This window comes from Dermacentor silvarum, unplaced genomic scaffold (assembly GCF_013339745.2).
Source record: "Dermacentor silvarum isolate Dsil-2018 unplaced genomic scaffold, BIME_Dsil_1.4 Seq688, whole genome shotgun sequence".
Taxonomy (NCBI): Eukaryota; Metazoa; Arthropoda; class Arachnida; order Ixodida; family Ixodidae; genus Dermacentor; species Dermacentor silvarum.
The window spans coordinates 24,820-50,807 of NW_023606631.1; the positions used below are offsets into that span (position 1 = coordinate 24,820).

Sequence of the window (25,988 nt, forward strand, 5' to 3'; positions counted from 1 at the left end):
AGGGATCTTTGAATGCTATTCGAGAATGAGTCCTAGGATTCTTATTTGTTCCACTATGGGGATGGTCCTGCCGTTTTTGGTGCGAATTTGAATTTCTTTGTAGGCTCGGTCCCGGTTGTAACCCTTGGGTGGTCTGCCTTTGAGCGTGGGTTGATAGAGGAGGAGTTCGGAAATTATCCGGCGAGCACTCGAGGCCAGTATCTTTGAGATACTCCTCGATCGTGTCGACGGCCTCCTGGAGTCTCTGCTCGATCTCTCCATCGCTACCTTCAGACACCCAGATGGTCATATCACCTGCATATAAAGAGTGATGTATTGCGTGTACAGAGTTGAGCCGTTGCGGGAGTCCTATCATTATCAGATTGAACAGCATGGGCGATATGACTGTATCCTGCGGGGTGCCAGCTCTGCCCATGTGTCTCTCCTCAGATCTGAGTTCTCCCACTACGAGGGATGCCGTTCTGTCCACTAGGAAGACCTTGACAGAATTATATGCTATCGATCCTAAGCTTAATTGGCTGATTTGATTTAATATAGCTGCATGCGTTGCTTTGTCGAAGGCTTTTTTGAGGTCTAACCCTAGTCGATCTTGTTTTATTGTCTAGGATCTGCTGTTTGATTTGCAGCATGGCGTTCTGTGTGGATAGCTGGGCGCGGAACCCCAGCATGGAGTCTGGGTAAATTTACATCTCCCCAAGATAGTGATTGATTATATTGAAGAAGGTGTGTTCCATCAGCTTTCCAGCGCAGGACATGAGTGAAATGGGACGTAAATTCGATAGATCGGGGGGTATTCCGGGCTTGGGGATAAGGATTACTTTAGCATCTTTCCACTGTGTTGGGATGGCGCCTTCGTCCCAACACTAGTTTATACATTGCGTGATGTTCTCTATTGCTTGATCGTCTAGGTTCTGGAGAGTTCTATTGGTGATTCCGTCTGGTCCCGGTGCGGATTTGGTGTTGAGCTTCTGTAGCGCTGCCCTGATTTCAGTGCAAGCCGCCCCGGAGTTTCTGCGACACGTGGTCCTTAACGCTACCGCGTTAAAAAGTGCACGCGCAATATTCAGACTTGTCACGCAGCAGTTCGCCTCGTACCAGGTTTGAAAAACTATGGTGGCCGCTTCTGGTGCAGCACGTCACGAACGTGCTGGGTCAGGAGGCATGAGCTATATCAGGAGGCCCGGACTTGGGCTTTAGTACCTTGATAAGTGATGATAAGTGGTTCTTGAGGGAAAGGGAAAGGTTGGCGCTATCTTCTGCAGCCCTTGAGGGAGCACGGCTCAGTACCTTCGGGGCTAATAAATGTTATTTCTCTCTCTCTCGTACCAGAGGTCAACTGAGTCATTTCGAGTGGATAGAGCGGTGCTTCTGCGCCCTCTCCCACTTTTTGCGAACTCAATTATTAGACTTTTGGGACGTCATATACATGCTGAGGTGCTGCAATGGTTTGAGATGGCCTTTCTACAGAAAATATTTTACCCAATCCGGATTACGGACACCGTACGTCTGCAACGTTTCCGACAATGGAGCCAGGGTCTCAGATCTCATCCCAGCATATTGTTTCAAGCAAACCCCGTTCTCGGACTGCTTTCCTGAAATATATTTTTTTCAATAAAGCTTTCCGAATAAGATGCAGCCTTGCAACTGTAGCAAACACATGAAATAATTTGGTGTAGAAATTAAGTCTTTTTATCTAGATACTCCGAACGGCTTACTAGTTTTCTTTTTCTAGACGCTTGTATTTGTGGTCAATATTATGACATGTCCCTCTTATGATAGAGAGAAAATTGCTTGCTTGTTTGCTAGTTTACTATCTTGTTTGCTTGTTTGTTTGTTTGCGATAGAATGTAAAACTGGGTGAGTTTGTTGATCTTCATAGTAAAATGAACGAAAAAATAACGGCAACACAAGCCAGAAAAGTACACAGGACCACACAAGACAGAAAAGTACACAGGACAAGTGCTGTTCCCGCCGCGGTGGCTCAGTGGCTAAGGCGTTGGGCTGCTGAGCACGAGGTGGCGGCCGCATTTCGATGGAGGCGAAATGCAAAAACGCCCGCGTTCTTGCGTTGTACTGCACGTTGCACACAGGAAAGAACACATACAAACAGTCCGTCTGCGCGCGCATCCTGACGCTACTGGTATTTGCCACAACTTTCGAAGAGGCTGATTGCACAATCGCGCAGGTTTATGGATGCGATGGTAAGGCAATGTTCATAGTGTTTCTTTATGTGAAGAGCGTCAATGATCCACGTGCCTGAAGACGACATGCGTTCTTTAAAAAAAAAAAAGAAAAATTGCTTGCTCCCCCGTAATCGAGAGTAGATGTAAGCATGAAACGGCTACCATTTGGCGTCTTTGCTGCCTGTGGTGCCGCCGCCTTCAACCGCTTTTCTTCTTCCAACAGTGCAGCGCGCTCAGCGTCTGTCGCTACTTCTCGTCGCGTCGAAGTGGTGGGCTGCAAATGTGCCGCCTTAGGTAGGTGTCCGCGGCGCGCCGTACGCTGCAGGCTTGGTCACGCAGCGTTGCGCCATCTCTCGAGGCGCCGCAAAACCCGCGCCGCAGAACTCACGGACCGCTTGAAAAGAGCACAGGCATGCCGGTCTGAGCGCCAAGAGATGACAATCAAGTGTATGGGGCCCTGTATCTGCCTTTCGAATGTCGCTATTGGAAATGACAAATACAACTTGAGCGTACTAGAAATACAGCTTGAGTGATATTGTGAACAAACGTTAGGGAGAAATCGGAAGCAATATTTCTTTTGTAACTTGTTTGGACAGTAACTAGCGTGTGTAATGCGGTCCCGTACAAAGGGTTGGGGGCCAGAGACTGCATTTGACTGGTTGCCTGGATGATCTCGTTGTGTTCTTCCGACGATGCCCGGATGTTCTCGTTTGAGTGCCCGGATAACGGCTCTGGCTTTTGGCTCAAGATCACTTGAAGGTCACCGACAAGGGGAGCTAAAAGCGTTTGATGCAAGTGGTTTACAGCTACACATAAATGACAATTAGCTGACAGAGCTGAGGAAGGTGGGCCCTTCTTCGCCACTTTTCTTCGAAAGGTTTCTACGCGTTCACTTTGCTCCGCTCCCGTCGCAGCTGAGTGCAAGACGGTTCTGTAGAAGGCCAAGGCTTTCGATGCTCACCGCCCTCTGATGACTGTTTAATGCGACACACATTTCTCGAGCACCATAATGAAACTCTCGTCATAGCTTGTAATGCGACCGCCGTTTCGGATTTCTGTTGCTAGAGCACTCATATACGCCAGGGCACCTGCGCGGTACAGGGCATGCAGTTGCGCTACAACTGTCGCGTACACGCGCGAGGATGCCGTTTGGAGAGTGTTGGCTATTCGCGCATACTATTGACAAACGTGAGGTGCTGAACACGACGTGGAGAGCTGACTTTCGCGGTTTAGTGTTTTGTTGATCACATCTTTCTTTGTCGATCTGGATGACTGCTGATTGAAATGAACGTGCTACCATATCCGGCATACGGACCATCGCTGCCGACATTAGCAGTGATGGGGTCGAAATACAAAATAATTTCATGGCGTCTTACAGTGAAATCTGCTAGGGTAGCTATGCAGCCTCTCTTTGGGGCGATTGCAACTGTGGACGAAAACTATCATCATCGCGTCGTCATGGCAAAAAGAAGCCCACAACAGTACTTGAATGTCCTACTATATAAGTGAAAAGCAAATGAACCTAGAGGTCGACCTCGGCTGAGAGCCTTGAGCGACCTGTGCCATTTGCTTTGGTACGCAAACTGCATGTTTAAGACGCTATCATTCACATCACGGACGCAACTTGGATGAAGGGCTTAGGCGTGGCGACCCACTTTGCTGAGTGGTTAGCATAACCTAACGTGATAGATGGCTCCGTTTGATGTCGGACGCATTCCTCTGTGGGATCAGGCAAGATCAATAATGACAGCATCGCCGTGAACATGGAGCCAGGCTTTAGTGCCGCAACGCCCAAGGGTTAGCTTTCAGCGCATTTACTCTTTCGTTTTTCCTACTTCCAGACAAAATGAATTCTTCAGTCCCCGCCAACTCCCAGAGGAAAAAAAAAAGAAAAGAGGGATAGCGTTTTTTAAGCAGTAATATTGGAGGAACTGCCACTCAAGAGAAAGAAAATAAGTTGAATTACCTGTTTTATTGCGCGACCCACGCAGTGGCTCGACGTTCACGGAAATCTGGCGTTGATCGAGCACGATGATGGGGCGCAATATTGATGGAGACGTAAGCCAGACAAGTTTGTTCAAGGTATACGTGTGCATTAAAGAACCCAACATGCCCAAGTTTGATTCGAAGTCCTCCGCTGCTGCGTCGCCCTGATATTCCGCTGTTCAGAATTGGGACGTAAAATACCATGACTTATGTTCCTTTCAGCGCACCTTTATGGCATAGAATTTCCTACAAAGATTACTAGAGGTAACTCTGGCGCTGTAATCGCTCGGATACCACGGGAATGGGTAGTGTCCAAAACATGGCGTCCATGACATGTTTCTGGCACTGCGATTGTATCCCACGCGTGCAGTGAGCAAAAGCATAGACTTCGAGATTGGTTTCTTTTACTCTGAGCGAGCTGTCGCCGAGGCGTGCATGGATGTTCATATACCAGGCTTGAGTCGTTCTTGTGGCGTTATTTATTACGTTATAGCTTTCGAAAATGTCAAGAAAGCATTTTTTGTCTAAACGGACAAGGCAACATGTTTATGCGCTCATACCGTAACCAATGATAATTGTTGCATTAATAATGCCATATTTGGTTGAAAATTATTAATTTGAAAAGCCACAAAGCCGCTTGAAGTCAGAAGGCCGAAGTTTCGGCAAATGTGTGGACTACCCTTAATCCCAATGTCTTCTCATTCGCCATACTTGTAGCTCCCGTAAGACGCTAGCACCGGAGTAATTTTTGCAGATGGCTAAGACTGGCACCGACGCGAGGTATCTGTTATGTGTCGGTTCTGATAGAGAGTTGCATTCGCGTGGGCTATTCAGCGTTAATTGCAATGACTGACAGTGCTAAGTGTGATGTCTGCAGCGGCGAAGACAACGTCGACCTGATATTATGTCGCTGTTCTCGATTCGATTTACAAAGACTATCCCTGTACGACGCATTGCGGCTTCTAAACGATCGACCACAGTCCGTATACAGGCTCCATTGGAACGCTGTCTCCGCCGATCAGCGGCCCAGTAGGCAGTGAAGGCACTCTTGTGCTTTTCGAAAACGACTGGCTTGTGCAAGCGCCTTTCACTACGTGGCGCTGTCTGCGCACGGGTGCACATTCACCACGTTCCTCTTACTCTTCTTTCTATTCCTCTGTTCTCCTTTCCCCAGCGTATATAGGGTAGCCAACCCGATGCCTTTCTGGTTAAAGTTCCCGCCTCCACTATTCCTTTTTTTTCTCCCTACGCTTTAAATGGTTCTTAAAATATGCATTGTTTTATCTTGTGGAGATGTGTATTCGAGAGCACGGTGATCATCTGAAAACCTCTTGCCGGCCCGCGCGGCCAATGCTGCTGCGTGCGCAGGGCGCCTGAGTATGAGCCATCCGGACGTGTCGTCTTCGGACCTCGTCGGGTTGGCTCGGGACTCCGTGGCTTCGACGCCGTGCCAACGGCCCGTGCCCGGTGGTTGCCGGGACCAGGCCTCGTACTCGGACCCCACGCTGTTGAGGAGCAGGCGGAGGCTGCGCCAGCACCAACAGGGAGTCTCGGTGGACGAAGACACTTCGCTGGACGTCACCGCCACAGCGCCGGCATTGTTGCAGACTGCGCAGCCGGCCCCGGCGACTCCACCGGCATCGTTCGCCAGGGGACTTTTAGCGGCGGCCGAGGGCGGAGAGGAGGTCTTCCCTTTCAAGACCCGCAAGTGAGCGTATGCAGATTCGTTTTCGCGCGTGTGGGTTTTCGCGCGTGTGGCCCCCGTGTCGCAGAAAATCCCGCGATGGCTTCGGCGTCGGCAGTTAAGCATCGGCGTCTGGCGGAAATAATAACGCCGAACCACATCATCCCGAACCACCCCGACCTCAGAAAAATCGTAAGGTACGACTTAACCACAACCTACAGGCGTGATAGCGTCGGACTGTAATTTGAATATACGAGAAAAAACCTGATAAGCAGCCAGGGATATTTGAATGCTATCGCGTTCCACTCTTAAAGGCGAAGCTTAAGCGTCCTCCAATTCTGATGGTGTTTCGCTGTATTAAATGCGAAGCATTTCTTTGCGAACATTTGCTACTTCGACAGTATCTTTGGTATGACAAGAGTGTATGACGAACATAAATGACAGGTCATGACATGAAAATCATTACATATGTGTCATGTAGGTCATGAAACAGCTGCCAACGTCTTGGGCCTCTCATGGGCGTTTCGTTAACTTGGTAGGTACCAAAATTGGCCTAGTATGACAAAGTGTATGACGTAAATAAATGATAGATCATGACATAAATGTAATGATGTGCGTGTCATGTAGGTCATGAAACAGCCGCCTAAAATGACAATAATCCAGCGAAAAAAATTTAATTCTCAAGAACCACTGAAATGGGTTCGGACGTTAGCACTAAGTGAAGGAAACACTAGAGGATGATGGCAGAAGCCATAGTCATGAGCATGACTCAGCAAAAATGACAGTGACTCAGCAAAAAAAGTTTAACACTCAAAAACCAATGGAGTGGGTTCGGATGTGGTACTAAGTGAAGGAAAAGGCTAAAGGTTGATGGTCGAAGTCATAGTCATGATGATGACTAAGGCTTTCGCCTGAAGGTCTCTTAGGCGTAGCTAAAGGGACTCCTAACGACTCATGACATGCGTGTCATGTAGGTCATGAAACAGCCGCCTCTCATGGTCGTTTCGTTAACTTGGTTATCTCCCTGCACACTTATTCGCGTAACATCAATTCCAACAGGGCGTGGGATCTGCCGGCTTTTTTGGTTCTAAGGCCTTCATATTTTGATATAAGACGGCTTAAATTGCTCCGGTAAAAATGTTTTCCCAGCAATGCATTTGTGTTTAAAAGTAAAGCCGACTTTAAGGGGATCAGTACATGCTTGGTCTTTGTAAGCGGGCTTTCCCTCGTTATCTGTTGTAGTGATACCTACTATATAAAGACAAATGTGATGCGAATGGAGCCCGATAACGTTATCGCGTTCCACTCCTAAAGGCGAAGCTTAAGCGTCCTCCAATTTTTATTCTTCTACTTTTCAAACAAAACAAATCTTTGTAAACGCGCAGCAAATTTCTGTCGTTCTATGCGGGTCGTTCATTTCCTTCGTTCAACATCCCGCATTCTTCGAAAGTGTCGAAGGCCAGCAATATTCGCTGTACAAAATAAATAGCTAATTTGAAACGAATATCTCTTCTGTGGTCTACGTTATTCGTAGCGAAGTCAGCCCGGTGCCGACAGCTGCGCCTAGCAGCGATATGTATTCACCTCCCAGATACCGCAACCCTACAAAGTGGAGAACTACGGACGACAAGCCAATTTGCTTCCGTTACCTCCGAATTGGCCACGTTGCTCGCCACTGCCGCACCTCCTGGACGTTCCGGTATTCTAGCTACTTTTTCCCGTCTCCTCGCCCGTATGCCGACCCTCGCCGCTACTCGCCTCGTCGTATGCCTCCTACGTCTGACGTATCCGTCGATGACAGTCGTCCCGCTCGCTCACCGTCAGCTCAGCACCGTCGGTCCCCGTCGCCCCAGCCACGCCGCTATTCGTTGCCGGCCAATTATGGACCCTTCCGGACGGAAAACTAGACCACGCAGCTCCTGGGGGTAGTGATGCCCTATCTTCGTCGTGTCAAAATCCTCCATAGACGCTCCCAACGAACCAGAACTTACTTGATGTTCACGTCTACGGTGTCCCTTTCACGGCGTTAATAGATACTGGAGCCCAGTGTCCATAAGTTATAACATCCGTCGTCGACTGACGACGGAGGTTATAACTTATTATGGACGGAGGTTACAACGACGGAGGCGCACTGGTTCCTGCGGAGGGCCCTCCTGGGCATGGGCGGACGTTTCGCCTATAGGCATATACTGCTTCGCTGTTAAACCCCTCCGCGACGTTTTCCCGGTCGTAATGATTTTGAGCCCCCGAGTTTTCCTAGGCGAAAATGGGTTGGCTCGAGCTTCGCCTTTCGTAGACCCGGACTGGTTGTCAAAGAGAACTGTGCCTTCTTGCCTCCTGAGGCGAGCATGTGTGCGAGGTCTATATAGTCTGTCTCATGCCGAGAATACGACTAAACATGGCTATGTCTTTATAGAGTATCATGTGCGGTAACATATGCAGGTTTTGAGCACTTCGCGTCGATATAGTTTGCGGTTGTTTACCGAAGAATAGACACGCAAAGGTTGTGGATTAAAAAAAATTCACCGACGTATACGATACTCCCTAATGGGAAATTCGAGCGCAATTCTATGCATGTTTTCATTTCGCGATATATTGAGGCATCGCACCGATCACCGCAGCGACTGGCAAAGCCGCCACGCGCGGCGCTGTACTTTATAGACAGGCCACACAGTTGCTGCTTCCCGGCAACTGCAGCTTATGCAACCAATATTGATCCGTCGACCTTCATTTCGACAAAGCTATAAAAGGCGTTGCACAAACGTATACGCATAACATTCGTCCTTGTCACACAGCAGTTCGCCTCGTACCAGAGGTCGACTGAGTCATTTCGAGTGGACAGAGCGCTGCTTATGTGCCCTATCTCGATTTTTGCACACTCAATGCTTACACTTTTGGGACAGACCTCGCATCAGTGTTGTACACGTTCCTCTAAAACAGGAACGAGAGCTCGTTCCTGGTTCCTTGCCAATATTGAAACGAGTTCCCGTTACAAGTTCCTTTAATGCGAAAGGAACGTGTTCCAGTTACACTTCGAATATTTTAACGTGTCGTTGCATTAACGTTTCATTTAATTTTTTTTCTTAATTAAAATATAGACTCGGATAATCCTCAGGTGAAATATAATTCAGCAATTTAAAACTCACATCGAACTACGTATATTATACAAATTTGAACATCGCCGGCAGCAGATTATCTGGAGATAAAGAGAATCTAAATAAACACTCCAAGACGATCGAACTTTTTCAGGGAGCACCGGACATACTTCAGACATGCCCAACTGCAACTTTAGTGCTCGTCTATTACAAGTGAAACGCTATATTGCACCTTCCACTTCGGTCTTCAAATGTGCAGTCAGGATACTGCGCATGAGTGGCGGTCCCACTCCGGCGGCACGAGCCCCCCGTTTTCAGTACTTTTGGAGCAACCGTGGCGGCTCTTCTACTTAGGATATAGAGTTGTCGTATATACCATAAAAAAGCTTAATTATTGTAGATTCCAACTATATATAATATAAAAAATTCATTAATGTGATTTAGAAATAAATTTTCAAGAACAAGCATGAGATACATGGTTTTTGCGAACTGTGTCTCAGTTGTGACCATATTTAGAAGAAACTATCGTACGTACTGTATTGTGGCTTGCTCTGTAGCTTTAGGACATATTTATCGATTTCCTAGACGCAGCAAAATAATGTTGCACTTATACTTTTTGGATAATTTGCTTTTGAAGATTGGAAAATATTGCAATCTTCTGTTGTAAACAGTCCGGCAACTACACTTTCGAGGAAGCTAAATTTTGTATAAATTAGAGTTGATGGGATTTCCATTTAGGACGCAAAATTTCATTTTCTCTGGGTACACAACACAATCCGAGAAGTAGTGGAAGGCCACCTTAACATCCAGTTACAACGCCTCCAACGAACAAGGCAGGGGATAGGATAGGATAGGAATAAACTTTATTTGTCCAGCGGTTAAGGCTGTTGGTGCCCGGGGCTAGGCTGCCAGGGGTCCATCGCCGGAGAAAAATCTTTCGAGATCCTCGGCAATGGCCCTGGCCCGCTGGACGGCCCACTCCTGGTCCTCGGGTGCCTCGCTGAGGAGGGCTGCTTGCCATCTCTCAGCGAGGCGCCCCGCTTCAGAAGGTCCTGCTGTTATCTTCCCCCTTCCTCGTGGTCCTTCTTCTTCAGGGCGTTGACATTCCCAAAGTATATGGGCCATATCAGCCCGTTCGTGCTCGCACCACGGGCAGCCGGGCGACGGGTGCAGCGCGGGCCACAGGCGGTGCAGGTGATAGGGGTTGGTGAAAGTGCCCGTCTGCAACCGCCTCAGGTCGACTGCCTGGGACCTGTCCAGCCGCCCGTGGGGTTGTGGATATGTCATACGTTCTTTCCTATAGTGTGCAAGAACCTCTCGGTACGAGGCCGGAAACTCCTCGATATCACAGTCGGCGTCCCCGTGGCCCCCAGCTCTGACCGCCGCGATTTGGGTTGTGTTGATAATTCCTCCGGTTGGGTCCCGCACAACAACGGCGGCTGCCCTCTGGGTGATCGCGTCGCGGCGGGTAAGTTGCCTCGCGACGAGATGGGCACGCTCGTTGTGGTTGGGCGGGATGCCGGTGTGTTTTCCGCCGTTAGTATTGTTGTTGTTGCGGCTGTTGTCTTTTTTAGTACCAAGCTCCCCGACGTGCGCGGGGAACCATTTGAGGGACTTGATCGTAATCCTGCCGGACACGAAGTCTCCGGCTCTGGCGTTATGCATGCGCGCCACATCCGCGGACACCCAACCTTTGGTGTAGTTCCGGATCGCTGATTTGGAGTCGCTTATTATCAGGCTATCCTCCGTACCTCCGTGGAGTACCGCGAGGGCTATGGCCATCTCCTCCGCTGCTTCGGCCGACGGCAGCCTAGCTGATGCCGTGACTCGGATCCTTCCCTTCGTATCTACGACCGCCATAGAGAAGGCGGGCTCCGCCGCCGTCGGCCGGCTGTGTCGTTGATGTTGCTGCTGTTGCTGCTGCCGTTTTTGTCGTAGTAGTAGTAGAGATGGTGGTGTTGGCATCCCCGGTTCGTCTCGCACATTTCGTTGTAGTGGCGATGGTGGTCGTCGTCCCTCGTCGCCATCAACGTTACCGGCGGGCCGCGGGTACCTGGCTGCATCGACAAACAGGACGCCTTCTCGTCTTCCGTGCTCCTCGAGGATTGCTACCGCCCGTCGTTTACGTCTTTGCACGTCATGCACCGGGTGCATGTTCTTCGGCATGTTTTCCGTCTGTATGGCGTCCCTGACCTCCGGTAGCAGTGTTTCCTTCAGTCCCCGCGCCTCATGATATCGAATCCCGAGCAGGTCGAGGATTCGCCTTCCCGTTTTGGTGCCCGACAGCCTCTCCAGCTGCGCTATTCTCTGCGCCTCGGCGACCTCCTCGAGCGTGTTGTGTACGCCCAGCTCGAGGAGCCTGTGAGTTGGCGTGTACTGGGGTACCCCCAGGGCGGTCTTGAACGCCCTGCGGATCGCCACGTTCAGCTTGTCGGTTTCGCTCCTGTTCCAGTCGGCATACGCGGCGACGTACGATATATGGCTCAGCGCGTACGCCTGTATCAGCCTCGTCACGTTGTGTTCTTTCATTCCTTTCCTCTTGTTCGCGACTCGCCGCACGAGGTGCGTGGCGGCGGCTACTTTCTTCTGCAGTCGGGAAACCAGCTCGCGGTTGGCACCGTTCTCTTCCAGCCACAGGCCGAGCACTCGCAACTTGGACACCGTCGGTATTCGGGTCCCCTCCCTCGTCGTGACGTGGACGCCCAAACGACGGGCGTCGAGCACGCCCTGCGGGAGGGGTCCTTTCTTGCGCGGTCTGTGGAGTAGGATCTCTGACTTGTCGGGTGAGCAGACGAGTCCCGTGTCTTCAAGGTGCCGCTCCACCTCCCGGACGGCCCGCTGCAGTCGGTCTTGCATTTCGCCAACGCTCGTGTTCTCCGTGGTCCACACTGTCACGTCATCTGCGTAGATCGTATGATTAATGCCCTCTATCGCGTCGAGACGCTCCGGCAGGCTGATCATGACGAGGTTGAAAAGCATGGGGGAGAGTACGGAGCCCTGCGGCGTTCCCGCACCGCCCATTCGGACCGTTCGCGGCGTGGCCCCGTCGATCTTGACCGTCGCCTCGCGTTCATTCAGGAAGCTGCAGACATATCGGTGAAACCTCGCCCCGAGATCGAGTCGGCTGATCTTGTCCAAGGCAGGGGTGCCTCATTCTATCCCGGCTAGGATACCAAACACCAAGAAAGTCACAACAGGAAGAAACAGGAAGACTTTGCACTTCCTGCGCTGAGCATTCAAAACAAAATTCACGTGGCCCCAATTCCTCGGAATATGCACACTGACCGTCATAAAGGCCGCAGACAGGCAAGAGCCCAAGCCCTGGCTCGACTCTGGCGATGACACATCGGACACACCGGTCCTTTACACCGACGTGGCCCAGTACCCACAAAGACTTGCCCTGGGTCTAGTCGTACTAGACAGCACTGCCACACTGAGAGCTTCGACCACGCTCAATACTGTGGGCAGTGGCAGGGCGGATAAGGCTGCTATCGCCCTAGCCATCGCACACGCTTCAACCACACTGGTACCGGATGGAACCATCACAGTGGCCACTAATTCACAAACCGCGTGCAGGACTTTGGCCCAAGGGATGGTGACACCCTACATACACCACATCCTTAAATCATTACAACCCACAGCGTTACACAGGGTGCGTATCGTCTGGATACTCCTCTTGAGAGGGCAATGAACCCGATAATGCAGTAGCCCGAGAGCGCGCTAACCGGGCGTCATTGGAAGAGCTGTCCGACCCATACGACGCGCCGACAGAACCACTGAACTACACTGAAACTCTACAACATTACAGAGGTAGCAGGAGACACACACACACACACACACACACACACACACACACACACACACACACACACACACACACACACACACACACACACACACACACACACACACACACACACACACACACACACACACACACACACACACACACACACACACACACACACACACACACACACACGCGCGCACACAGACACCATTCTCTTAACCGAGAAGATGCCGTCGCGTGACGACAGCTAAAAACCAATTCATTCCCCTGTATCTTTTACCTTGACCTCTTTCACCCCACACAATATCCCTCGTACTGCCCCTACTGTGGAGCAAAGCCCACAGTATATCATTGCACCTGGGAGTGCTCACACCATCCGGGCCACTCCCCTGTTCCTTCACCTTCACCTTCCTTCTGGGAGACTGCGCTGACCAGCTTAGACCAGCTTAGACCCGCAAGAGCAGCGACGGCTGACCCAGCTTGCACGCGGGGTGGCGCGAGCTATTGGGACCCTGAACTAAGGGCTCCATCCCACGAGGAAGTGGGCCCACTTCATCAATAAATGTTTTTTTTTTCTCTCTCTCTCTAGCTCAAGAGGAACCAAATGTGTTGTCCTTGGTGTTCATCTGGCGTCTGTGTTCCCTATAGGCCTGCCTTCGTTTGTGACGTCCTTTTCGTTCCTTCTGTGTTCGTGTCCTTATACGCCTGGCTTTTCAAACAAAACAAGTATTTGTCACCGCGCATCAGATTTCTGTCGTTCTGTGCGGGTCGTTCATTTCCTTTGTTCAACATCCCACATTCTTCGAAAGTGCCGAAGGTCAGCAATATTTGGTGTACAATATTTGGCGAAGCTTGTCGTATAGCCTCAAAACGCGATAAAGGAAATGTTTTTTATTTCTTTCGTTTTAGTATTTAGGGAAAACAAGGGGAATGCGGGAGATGGCGATTCAAGGCGATGAGTAACACGAGAACAAGGTGAGGGCAGGAACCAACGTTTCGACAAGTGGACTTGTCTTCTTCAAGGCCTTGAAGAAGACAAGTCCACTTGTCGAAACGTTGGTTCCTGCCCTCACCTTGTTCTCGTGTTACTCATCGCCTTTTTAGTATTTAGAAACATATTACTAGCTCCGTGAGTGAACGCACTAGATGCATATACAGTCGAATCCGGATATATCGAACCCACATATAAAGGATTATTGTGTATAACGAACCGAGGTAAAATCCTCTTTAAAATTTTTGTATGCAATTTTAATTTTATATATCGAAATACTTATACATCGAACGTTTTTTGTGATCCCCTTTAGATTCGATATATCCTGGTTAGACTGTGCTGATATATGAAAAGTGCAAATGACACTAGTGCATGTTCGCCTTCCTGTGTGGGCAGTTGTGCACGACACCAGCGTAATTCAAACCCGGAAGTGGAGTCGCCGCGATGCAGTAAGCATTCAGCGGCGACCTCCTTAGCGATGACACATTGCACTTTTCAAAAACTCTACGCGTCTCTAGCTCTAGCTGTCTTCTCAGTTAATTTTATTTTTTCATCTTTCGTGTCTGAATCTATGCCGCTGGTACTCATAGAAAAAGAAAATAAAAAGAAAAGAAGAACCGCTTCTCGACGTCTTTCCGGTCGCAATTTTTTTTTGCCTCCGGGTTTTCCTAGGCGAAAATGCGTTGCTTGAGCTTCACCTTTCGCAGACCCGGACTGTTTGTTTTTGGCTCCTGACGAGGGCATGTGTGCGAGGTCTATTATTGCGATAGCAATTATATGGACACTCAAAAGCACATTTCTGCCGTCGCCGTCGCCGTCGCCGTGAGGTTCCATATGACGTCATTTGGAGAAGAAATCGTCGCCGCGCGCCGAACGCTGTATGTGCGAGTGAAAGGGAGCGAGGGGCGCGTCTTTCAAGGGGAGTGAACGACCGGCGGAGAACAAACGCGCGTTCTGCGCCGTGCTCGCTTAAGGGCTGCAGAAGTAGGCGTCTCTGTTCTTCACAATCACCATGTATGTAGAGCAAACGCGCCTTCTTCCGACGAGCGAGATGCCGTGGGGGAGGGGGAGGGAAGGGAGGCGACGTTTAGCTCCGGCACGCAGTGCTTATTTATATCAGAGGCTCCGGCAACAGTCACCAACGCCGCACGCATTTTGAGCGAACGCGGGCAAAACGCCGATGGCGCCGACAACAGTTCTGCGTGTTACCGATGCTGCTGCATGTCCAAGTTTATACAGCTGATAAAGCTAATATCATTACTCCGTATAGCTCTCTACAAGTTTGCTATCGCAATTGATGCTTCGCCTTTCAGGTGAAACTGCGACAACTTTTTATAGTCCGGCTCATGCCGAGAATTCGACTAAACATGGCTATGTCTTTCTAGAGTATCACATGTGGTAACATATGCAGGTTTTGAGCACTACGCGTCGATTTAGCTTATGGTTGTTTACCTAACAATAGACACGCAAAGGATCTGGATTCGAAAAGATGTTTTTGTGGCTAGGATACTGCGATGAAATGCGGCTTTGCTTAGCTTTATCGACAGCAAGGACGATTGAACTGGTGCTAAATGCACAAACTAATCAGCGGTAGTTTCATTTCGGATAAGCCGCTGTCGTTAGGCGATTTTGTCTCCTGGCGGGGAAGACAAGCGTTGGTTTCTCCTTCTTGCCCTTTCCCCTTTGTCTTCCTGGAGGAAAGAAAAATGCGGGAGACAAAATGGGTGCCATTATTATTATTATTATTATTATTATTATTATTATTATTATTATTATTATTATTATTATTTAAACATACCTATATAAAAACGCCCCATTACACAAACCGAGTGTGACCAATATACATATAGGAGTGGAGCGCCGTAGTCTAGAAGCTTTCCCTAAAATGTATGGCGGAACGTGTGGAACCGTGTGAAGCACAGCACCCGAAACTTTATGGGATGCCTTTCGCGACCTTAATCGGTACGAGTGGGAACACTGCGAGAAACAGGAAATGTGGAAAAAGAAAGAATAACGCTGTCCGATTAAGTTTGACCTCCTTTTGTGGAGATTTTCATCTGTGTAGTGTCTGCACTCGGGGCTCAACCACGCTACCTCATTTGTAAATGCAGACGAACTTTTCATTTTACGAGTGGCATTTTTAATTGTGGTTTTCAACGTGGCGCAGTCGCACGGCAGGCATGTAAGTAAACACCACCGCCCCTTCCAATCCGTGAAGATGGTCAAACAGCGAAGCTGTGAACGCTACTTGCGGGTGATGGGACGCGTCGGCGTCCACGGACGTGCGCGTTCCTCACACTTATTTATGACGTTCCCAGACAAGAGTCCATGATCAAAGCTCCGTATATGCAACCAACGCTACACGCGAACTCCTCTCACACCCCACTCCTCCGTTGACCTACCTTTTTCGTACATCGCCATTGGTTGGCGCGCCTCACGCTCTCCCCCTCCAACGCGAGTATTGGACGGCGCGACTTACATCAACCCCCCTCCCCATTCTCTTTTAACACGAAAGTGTTTTATTCCGGGGTCCACCAAGACTTCACTGACGTATTTCCGTCACGGAAATACGTCATAGAACATAATACAAAGAAAGAAACCAGAAGAAAAAGTTCCACAAACATGCAAAATTTGGGAATCGAACCCACGACCTCTCGGTCCGCGACGATAGATCGCCGAGCGTTTAACCCATTGCGCCACAAACGCATTCGCAGAGAGCTACACAGACGCGCCTTATATATCTAACACTCCTCCGTGTACCCGCGCTCTTGCTCGGGGCGGTGCCGCCGCCTATGAGCAGAAAAGAGAAGTACTGCATTATGACACTAAAGCCCGGGATACATGGAGCGAACTTTCTCGACGAACTTCACGCGTCAAGTAACGACGCGGCGACACGACGCAGGATGTTTGCTGTGTTGCAATACATGCGGCGAACGCCGCCGCGCGTTGGCCGCCGTGTTGGCGGCGGTCCCGGCCGCCCGCTTCGAACTGAATTTGGCGTTGTCCTTGTAGAATTCACTTAGTTGGAAGCAAATGACTGCGTAAACGGCTTTCGCTTAGTCTCAGGCCGCTTCGACGACAGAGTATTATGGATAACCTTGAGTAGTTTTCGAGATCGCTTCTCGTTTCGAACGCGTCTAAGCCTAGCGAAAGAAATATCCGATGCCAACGCCATCTATCGGGGAAGTCGGGAGATAGGCATGACGACAGCATGTGGCCTCTGAGATCAGAAGATTTCTGTTGAAGGTTGTTGTAGAGAGCTTGCACTGCTTGTCTGTTTCCTCGCAGATCAGCGGATATGGGATGTACAAATACAACGCGATTCCTGAGAGATCATACTAGGAACTACTCAATCGGTGCAGAGACATGCAGACACGGCAACACCAACGCGATTGCAGACGACGCGAAAAGGCGCGCGCGCGCGAAACACCAGCATGCATTGCGACCGGAACTAGTGCCTCCTGATTGGCTGTCGTCCACCGCTGCGCGCTAGACGCTTCCGGCGGCGGCGTTCGCCCGACGAAAATGTTTGGACAGGCAGATCGGCTGCGGACGGCAAATTTCTTGACGCCGGCCGTCGGACGTTCGCCGCCCGACGAAGTTCTTCGCTCGGACGCCGGTTATTCGCTCCATGTATTCCGGCCTTAACGCGCACCGACAGTGAACGCTTCGGTGGTCTCAGCACTACGACGCCTCGATGCCAGCATTCGAAGGGACGCTGGCATCAAGAAGCACTACCAACGCCACCTAGGTGGCGTTCACCGTACTCAGCACAGCGGAGCGTGGCCTCCGCAATTAGCTCTGAAAATGTTTCTGAAGTTGATCGCGGAGGCTGCAATTACGACGCGCTGTACGCGCTGATTTGACTCGGTGACGATTCAGTTACGTGCTTTGTCTTGCGCGTTGTATTAGTGTGTCAGTTACGTGCTTCGTCTTTCGCGTTGTGCTAGCGTGTGCAGCGTAGTGCAGCTTCCATATGCACGACGGTTGCTCATGGTCATCGACGTTGGTAGTCGTGATGGAGGAGACGTGCCACCAGGCGTCAGCGTGGGTGCATCAACGCCTAAGGGCGCTTTAGCCACAAAACACCAATAGACATTATATATCAATGTGCAATAAACATTACACTACTTCTGTGAAGACACGTTTCACTTTCGTGTTCTATACCGATTCCTATATAAGAGGGATCAACCACATTTTTTTCATCTGCACCCTCTCACAGCATTCTCACAGGTTTGAGCCAAGTTGAGCTCTTTTTTCCCTCTCTTCTCCAACTAGGCCACGTTGTTTTTAGCGAACGGATGCCGGCACAGGGTCCGCAGAAACAGCGTCGCTGTAATAAACTCGCGAGCACTTCAAATCGGTGACGGTCATAGGGTTTTCCGATGGCGTGAGACAAATATGTAATCGCTGAAATGAAGTAGCGCTTTCAGGCTGGGCGGTCGCTTGGGATCACCCTGGTGTGTAAACTTGAGTAGAGCGATAGGAATGAAAAATTGCTTCTGAGGTGTTGATTATGAAGTGTTCTTTCTTTCTTTCTTTTTTGGGCGATCTATGCAGCTCAGGAGCACCGTCGATTTTTGTGCGAAATATAGTTATGGCTGCTTTCCTGTAATTAATCTCAGGTTGTTCAAACAAACGTCAGCCCATACAAACCTGCTTGAATAGTTAATTTCTTGCTCCCGAGCTGAACCGGAACTGAAATGTTTTTTTTCTGAGTCGGAACAAAAAAAAAAAAAAAACACCGCATATCCACGGGGTGAATGATGATGAGTGGGCGAAGCTCCGGAGGGAATCATCGGTAAACCGTGAATCTTCCGTGTAATTCGCCCAGTCTCGCCGCACTAAATCGAACTATTTACTTCCACCAATGACACGCGCCATATGTGACGTCATTCCTATTTTATAACAGCGCCCTTCATTATAATTGCACCATCTCCTGCTTAAGGGGACGCTAGCACAAACGCGTTAGAAACGTGCAGTACTCTCTAGTAAGGGGGAGAGGCCACAGCGTCTTACGCAGCCGTTTACACATGCCGGAACGTGCACCGCGTTTGCCGACGCCATCACATGACTGCTGAGAGAGTATAACCCCCGTATTCATAAACGCTCCTCGACTTGAACTTGACTTGCCACCGCCTTCAACGCGTTTCGAACGCGCTGCCCAAGGCGGTGGCAAGTCAAGTTCAAGTCGAGGAGCGTTTATGAATACGGGGGTAAGGCGGAGAGGCCACAGCGTCTTACACCAGCTTCTTACACGGGCCGTAACGCGCTAGCACAAACGCGTTAGAAACGCGCAGTCTTTCGTTAATGTTGGGTATTTATTGTCGTCGTGGTGCGTGTGTCCATGTGCGCTTCGTGGCGTAGTGGCTAGCGCCGCGCGTTCGGAAGCGAGGGGTCCCTGGTTCGATTCGGCGCTACGGACACAACTTTCGGATTTTTTTTTTCATAAAAGTAGACGTGGCTACCTACTACTACTACATACTACAGAGGAGGGACAGACCCACACCCTAAGGCGCTTCGCCCCTAAAAATCGCCGCCCCTTCCACTCCGTGAAGATGGTCGAACAGCGAAGCTGTGAACGGCTACTGGCGGAGGATGGGACGCGTCGGCGTCCACGGGCGACGGCGTTCCTAGCGCGTGCTTCACGCTTTTCTACGACCTTCCCAGACAAGAATCCTTGACCGAAGCTCCGTATATACAAACAACGCTAACGCGAACTCCTCTCACACTCCACTCCTCCGTTGACCTACTTTTTTCGTACACCGCCATTGGTTGGCGCGTCCCACGCTCTCCTCCAACGCGAGTATTGGACGGCGCGACTTACGTCAACCCCCTCCCCTCCCCGTTCCCCTTTTTATCTGCTCCCTCTCACAGCATTCTCACAGGTTTGAGCCAAGTTGAGCTCCTTTCCCCCTCTCCTCTCCAACTAGGTCACGTGGTTTTTAGCGAACGGACGACGGCACAGGGTCCGCAGAAACAGCTTCGCTGTAAAATGTTTCAGCTCAGCAATCAGCTGCCAGAACTTTGACCGGCTGCGGGAATCGACATTCGCAAGGGCTTCTTCGAACCAACGATACTGTTATCCCTCGACCACTTCCATAGCGTAGTTTTTTTCCTCCTTCCTTTTCTTTTTTTCCATAGTAAAATCATCATGCGCCGTCAATCATCCTTTTTAAACGCAAGGAAGTGCGTCTTCCTCGTGCTTCGCGCGAGGGTGTAGCCTCTGCGACGAATCGCAAAAGCATTGGAAACAATGCCGGCAACGAGGGAGGTTCCGGACTATTTGCAGAACATTGGATTGGACGCTTGGCTTCATGGAAGCCTCTGTTTTACGCGCTTATTGCAAATGCGCATCCTACTCGCCACGATAGTTCGGCGTCTATATTAAGTTCTGCTGTTGAGTATAAGGTCTGTAGTTGTTCAATTCCTTACAGCTGCGGCCACATTTCAATGAGGGCGTTACGTAAGAGCGCGCGTGTCTCGTTCTTTGGGTGCACATTAAAGAACCCCACGAGGCCAAAATTAATCCGGAGTCCGCCACAACGGCGTCTCACATTGTTCACGTTGCGGGCTCGGGAAGTTAAACTTCGCAATTTAATTACACAGAGAAAGGTCTTACTGGGAAACTTCCGGTTTGACTTGCTTGAACAGCCCCCTAAAGTTTAGCGGATAATCGATAGAATAGCAAGTCGCAATAGCATGCTAAAGTACTGGCGAGTCTTATAGCTTCAACGACTCTTTCTCCGCAGTTTTCTGAACAAATCTTACTCCTAAGTAATTCCTCATCCACGATTACGGAGCGAGACGGCTAAAAGTTTTTTTTTAAAGGAATGAACAGCTCAAGAACATGTAAAGTCGGCGTCAAAAGCTTACGGACAGTGGGATCGGAGAAAACATTGAATTTCCGAGCAGTTTATGACCGCGTAGCCGATAAAACCGCACCCCACAATGTTGTTGGCGTATACTATAGCACAGGCCGATAATGTGACTCACAGGCTGCACACAGTGGCCCGTAAACACTTTGACACAAACTTTACACGTATTCGACTACGGTACGAGGCACACATCTTTTTTTTCTTTGCAAACCTGCGTGCCGAACACATTATTTTTTTTTATGAAAGGGTGCTTGATTACAAGCACAGTGCTGCCCCAGTGCGGAGGAGAAAAGGAGCTGTGTAGCTTTTCTGTAACGAATTCTCTGTACATCTGTTGATTTCGTTGGCCGTGAACAACCCGTTTAGCCCGTTTTCTTACTGCTCTTTTCACCGCCAGGACGGAGTCGTCGTCTGGCGTGGTGCTGTACAAGCTGGATGTGCATCTTCGCTGCGGCAAGAACCTGATCGCCAAGGACGCCTGCGGTCAGTGCCCGCTCCTGCACAGCATGCACGCCTTGTCCCGTGCGGTTGTCCTGCGGCGCCTCTCTCGTTTGTCCAAAAAAAGACACCATGCACCACTCCCCTCCCACTTTCTTTATTTATTTCGGACCTGGTTTTTGCTTTGTGAGCAAGAGCTTTCAACTCTCAATGCAGGCGTCAATTGGATACATTGTTTTGTTGACATCTTCGTAAGAACTTGCATCATAAGTCGTCGCCGAGTTGGAAGAACGGCCACGTTCGTGCCGCTGGTGTGGCTGAAATAGTCACCTTCTGAAGCCGGCTTTGCGGGGAATGCGCAAACGTTATTGCATACATAACCTTGAGACGGATGCACGGTTGCAAAATCAGGGCGTATACCCCCATCATCATCATCATCATCATCATCATCATCATCATCATCATCATCATCATCATCATCATCATCATCATCATCATTATTATTATTATTATTATTATTATTATTATTATTATTATTAGTTTCACCATATTGTTCAACTTCCCTTCTCCATTTTATTATGTATGCATTTTGCGCCTTCCGTTACATGTATGTAGACTTTTCTTTTCAAGATTGATAATTTTTATTCATAGTTTTTTTTTCACTGATACTCCCCTGCTGTATTTCTTTTTCTATGTATACGTGCGCCAGCACCCAGACCTCACGGTTGTTCCTGGGCACGATAAATAAATGATTGATTGATTGATTATTATTATTATTCTGCCTTTTTCACTTATAGTCCCCTGAAGTTGTTTGGTTTTCTTTTTGGTATTTAATAGATGCGTGAGTGTGTGTGTGTGGGGGGGGGGGGGGGGGGGCAGCTGACCTTAGGGTTTTCCTTGGCACGGTAACTAAATGATTGATTGATTATTAATATTCACATTGTTGCGAGCTAAACACAAAACAAACATTTAGAGCCATGTTAGCTCCTGCCTGGTCTGAGGGACGGCCACAAAGACGATACGCAGGAAGACGCAGGAACCGAGGACAAATTCGAACAACAGAGATGTGCGGATATATAGTCGGGTGCTGGAGCAACCACTTCACAATACACGAAGAAGCACATGGCATGCAGCAACTTACACGGATTCATAAAGAAAAAAAAATAAAGATAACATCAGTGCGTTCTCGAGGTCGTAACAATAAAATGCATTGAAAAGGCCATTGACAAACACGTATAATGTAGCGGTAACCTAGTTCAGTAATGGGACTGTCACGATAAACGTCTTTGTCCTTGAGGGGTCATAATGCGGCAGTGTTTGCACCGAATAAATTGCGGAACGAACTGGTCATTTTTAACATGATTTATTTTTGTCATTTAAGTTCGACAGAAACACAAAGATCTCTAAACGTAAGCACATCTCTAAGAGGACCGAACGCGACTGCCCGTGATGATCCCTGTGGATGAGCGTCGCATTAGCGGCAGGACAACATGACTGCAAAAGGGAATGCTTGACCGGTATAATGTAACTATCATATTCAAGCGAAGCTTGTATTGCCTCACAAGTGTCGGCGGTAGTGGTGGTGTCACGCTAAAAAGTGGGCCGATCCTGGTGACAGTGCAGAAAGGGTCCAAGCTCGATGCCACATATACCCCTGTGGGCTCGGGGACCTGCAACGCGCCCTTACGCACTATTCGGTCAACGAATAGCCGCCGACCCTGAGTTCAGGGCAAACGAAGCGGAACGCCTGCGACATCGTCGCCTTGCCACAAGATTCGCTTACCCCCATTTTCTCGACAGGGGAAGGGCTGGTGATTTTCTTACAATGGTATTCCTTTATGCGCTTTGTCACTGGCCTGAACACCGCGCTCCACCCACGTGATCATCGGGATCGGCCGGCCACGCACGGTGGACGAGAAGAGAGGAATAGAATGGAGCGAGAGGAACCCTTACGTTATAGCGGTCCCTACATTAAAAAGCGTTACTAGCGTCCACTAAGGCTTTGGTAGGCCTGGCGCAGCGCCCGTTTCGACGGCGTTACGTCGTGGGTTCGATACTAACTGCCTGCAGTCGCCCATCGATGACAAAGTGGATACAAGCGTTCTTCGTCCAGTCCTTCGATTTTTTTTCTTCTTTTTTTTCGGGTTGCAATTTCGGGGGAAAAGCCTGTGCGTCTAGAATGCCGGCGAGCCTTGTGAGCAGAAACATTATATCGGGAAAGCGGGTGGATGGGGAAGACGAAAGCATAACGACAAAATCGGCTAACTCTAGTAAAGGGTGCTCCATTATCTTTTCCATTTTTTTCAGGCCTTATACAAAGCGTTATACACGATAATTCGTTTTATCCGGGATCAATATATCCGGGTTTGACTGTAGGTTTCCCCGGTGTCCTCGATGAAGTAAACGTGACGCCGAGTTCACATTTGGAGGAAGCATAGAGTAGTCCCCGGTGCAAGGAGCGGAGGCCGACTTATTGGAATCCGATACGGGATAGCAAAAACAGAAATTGTATTCCTTTATCTCTCGCTCGAAACAGGCACGAGCGACCCGTACGTGAAGTTCAAGCAGGGCGGCCGGCAGGTGTACCGCAGCCGCACGGTGTCCCGCTCGCTGGACCCGTACTGGGACGAGTGCTTCACGGTGGCCGTGCGAGACCTCTGGGACCCGCTGGTGGTGCGCGTCTTCGACTACGACTTCGGCCTCCAGGACGACTTCATGGGCGCAGCCACCGTAGAACTGCATACGCTAGAGATAGACAGGTACGTGCGCTGCGCATTGAAAACCCCGTCGATTGGCTGTTCGGTGGGGCTCCTTGTTACATACTTAGCTTAAAGATGACGCCTACGGAGAGAGAAAGCTTCACTTGCCCACAGTCGGTTGTTTTACCGTAAACATGCACGGATGGATGTGCAGTTTACAGGAAGTGAAAGCGACTTTTCGTTCAAATAGGCCGGGAACATTTTCGCGCAGTTTTCCTTCTTTGTCTTTTGTGTCCGAGAGAATGAGTGGTTGCTTTTATGAGGACTGTCATTCATGGGAAATTGGCATGTCTATGGAAGACCGCCATCGCGTTATCCTGCCCTTCCCTGCCCCCTCCTCATCGAGCAAGTAGTCAGTTCACCGACCATCTCCTACGTTTGTACCGCGTCGGTGCGCAGCTTCTTTCTTTCTGTCGCGTCTAGAATGCTTCTACTTTTGTCTCTAGTTCGCTGCACACGATGAATGGAGCTGCGCTGGTTCCTGTACGATGATTAGCAGTAACGAATATGATGCTGGAGTTAGCCATCGTTCATAGGCTTTCATAGCCGCTAAGGTCGTGCACTGTTGTGGCCTTTATTTCTTTATTTTTCTGCTTGCTTCTTCCGCCGCGATCATAGCGGACCGGTTGCAGCCCGGCTTCCTTTTCCGGGAACAGATAGTAGGCTTGCTCCCGCTCTACTCAGCCGCCCAAACCGCCACGAACGCTCACAATGTTACAGCTACATCGACCTTAAACCTCCGCAAGTTTCTTCGTTCTGGTTAATTGTCCTCAGTTTAACTATCCTTTCTGACTATAGTGTCGAACTCCAGGACATAAGGTACTGCAGTCAGGCGAATGTGGACGAACTATTTATTATACGCACGACAGAGAATGACGGAACTGATGGAGTGCCGGCGCGCGTCAGGCCCCTTTTCTGTCCAGCATAATAAGTCGGCATCGTGAGCGTTTATAAAATACCGTACTGTACGCAGTGGCTCATAATTTCTCTGTATACGTTTCACACTGAAACACGCTTAAAGCCTCGAGAAGCCAAACGTACGGCCTTGCGTTCTCCTGCGTAACGTCTTACCTGTGATCCATCACTTCGCATCATTTCTGATAATTTTATCAGAATTTCCCATGGTCCTTTTTGACAACGCTAGCATTTCCAAGAAAGCGCTATGTTAGCATCAGCTGACTACGTTTCTAAGTTGCAGTCACGGCCACCACAGTTTGCGACAGTGAGAGAAAGAGAGAGAGAGAGAAAGTAAGGAGAAGAAAGGCAAAGAGGTCAACCCCACAAGCCTCCGGTTTGCCACCCTACACGGGCAAGGGAAAGGGGATATAAGGAAGAAAGACGGAGAGAGTGAACACTGTGTGTGCACGCTGCAATGCGTGAAGTAAGGCGCCTTGAAACCAATGTGTCTCCACGTGAGACCTGCAAGCTCGACATTTGTTATAGTGGGCTTTCGAAAAAATAACATAAATGAATTACCCCTGTCTGCTAAGTAGTAAGCTTGACAGTTGATTCGATAGCGCTCATGTTGAGTGATTTGTAAGCTAGCAGGCCCTAATCTCGTGCATACTATTTCAGGAGTGTTGCGTCTCGCCGGTAAATGGGGCACTGTTACATATAGAGAGCGTTGTTGAACGCCCGAGTTCATGTTGTTTACTACAATACCGCCGTTTGCGTGATAAACAATTGAGAGAACAAGACTTTCACGGCATGTTAACGGCGCTCACTTGTCACGCTATGGATGTCGCGGTTGTTCCTCGTCTGGCCTGCTCATGCATTAAGCTGTTGTTTTGCCCAACTCTTCCTCGTGTTCGAGTCAGAGAAACAAAGTGAAATATGTTCGGCGAGATGAGGGAAAACATAGCGTCCCTGTGTGCGTCTGTCGTGATTGGTGCGGTGTGCAGGCCGACTGACATCCTGCTCAACCTAACCGAGTCCGGCAAGGCGGAAGACGCGGACGCCAAGGATCTCGGCTACATCGTGCTCACCGTCACGCTGCTGCCGGCATCGGCCCGTGACGACGTCGAACAACAGGTGAGCGCATTACGCGCGTATACCACGTCGCGGCCACGGTCGTGTGCTGGCTGCAGGTGGTGCGCGCTTGACCGTGGCGGCATCGATACATTGTTTCTGGGCGCCGGTAATACGGCTGTGTTCTTCTTATTGTTATAATTTTCTTTTTTCGAG

At 49.6% G+C, this 25,988-nt stretch overlaps 1 protein-coding gene across 1 annotated transcript; it reads left to right on the plus strand.

Annotated features, from left to right (window-relative positions):
* The first annotated feature begins 5,535 nt into the window (after positions 1-5,535).
* LOC119435409 (multiple C2 and transmembrane domain-containing protein 1-like) lies at positions 5,536-25,988 on the plus strand. Its single transcript, XM_037702277.2, has 4 exons — positions 5,536-5,877; positions 21,005-21,090; positions 23,582-23,804; positions 25,706-25,988. The coding sequence occupies exons 1-4, from the start codon at positions 5,549-5,551 to the stop codon at positions 25,971-25,973; spliced, it is 906 nt and encodes a 301-aa protein (XP_037558205.2). The 5' UTR covers positions 5,536-5,548; the 3' UTR covers positions 25,974-25,988.

Coding starts and splice junctions, on each gene's coding strand:
- LOC119435409 (XM_037702277.2), top strand. CDS start 5,549: ATGAGCCATCCGGACGTGTCGTCTTCGGACCTCGTCGGGTTGGCTCGG. Junction 5,878..21,004: donor TTCCCTTTCAAGACCCGCAA/GTGAGCGTATGC, acceptor TTTCACCGCCAG/GACGGAGTCGTCGTCTGGCG. Junction 23,805..25,705: donor CATACGCTAGAGATAGACAG/GTACGTGCGCTG, acceptor TGCGGTGTGCAG/GCCGACTGACATCCTGCTCA.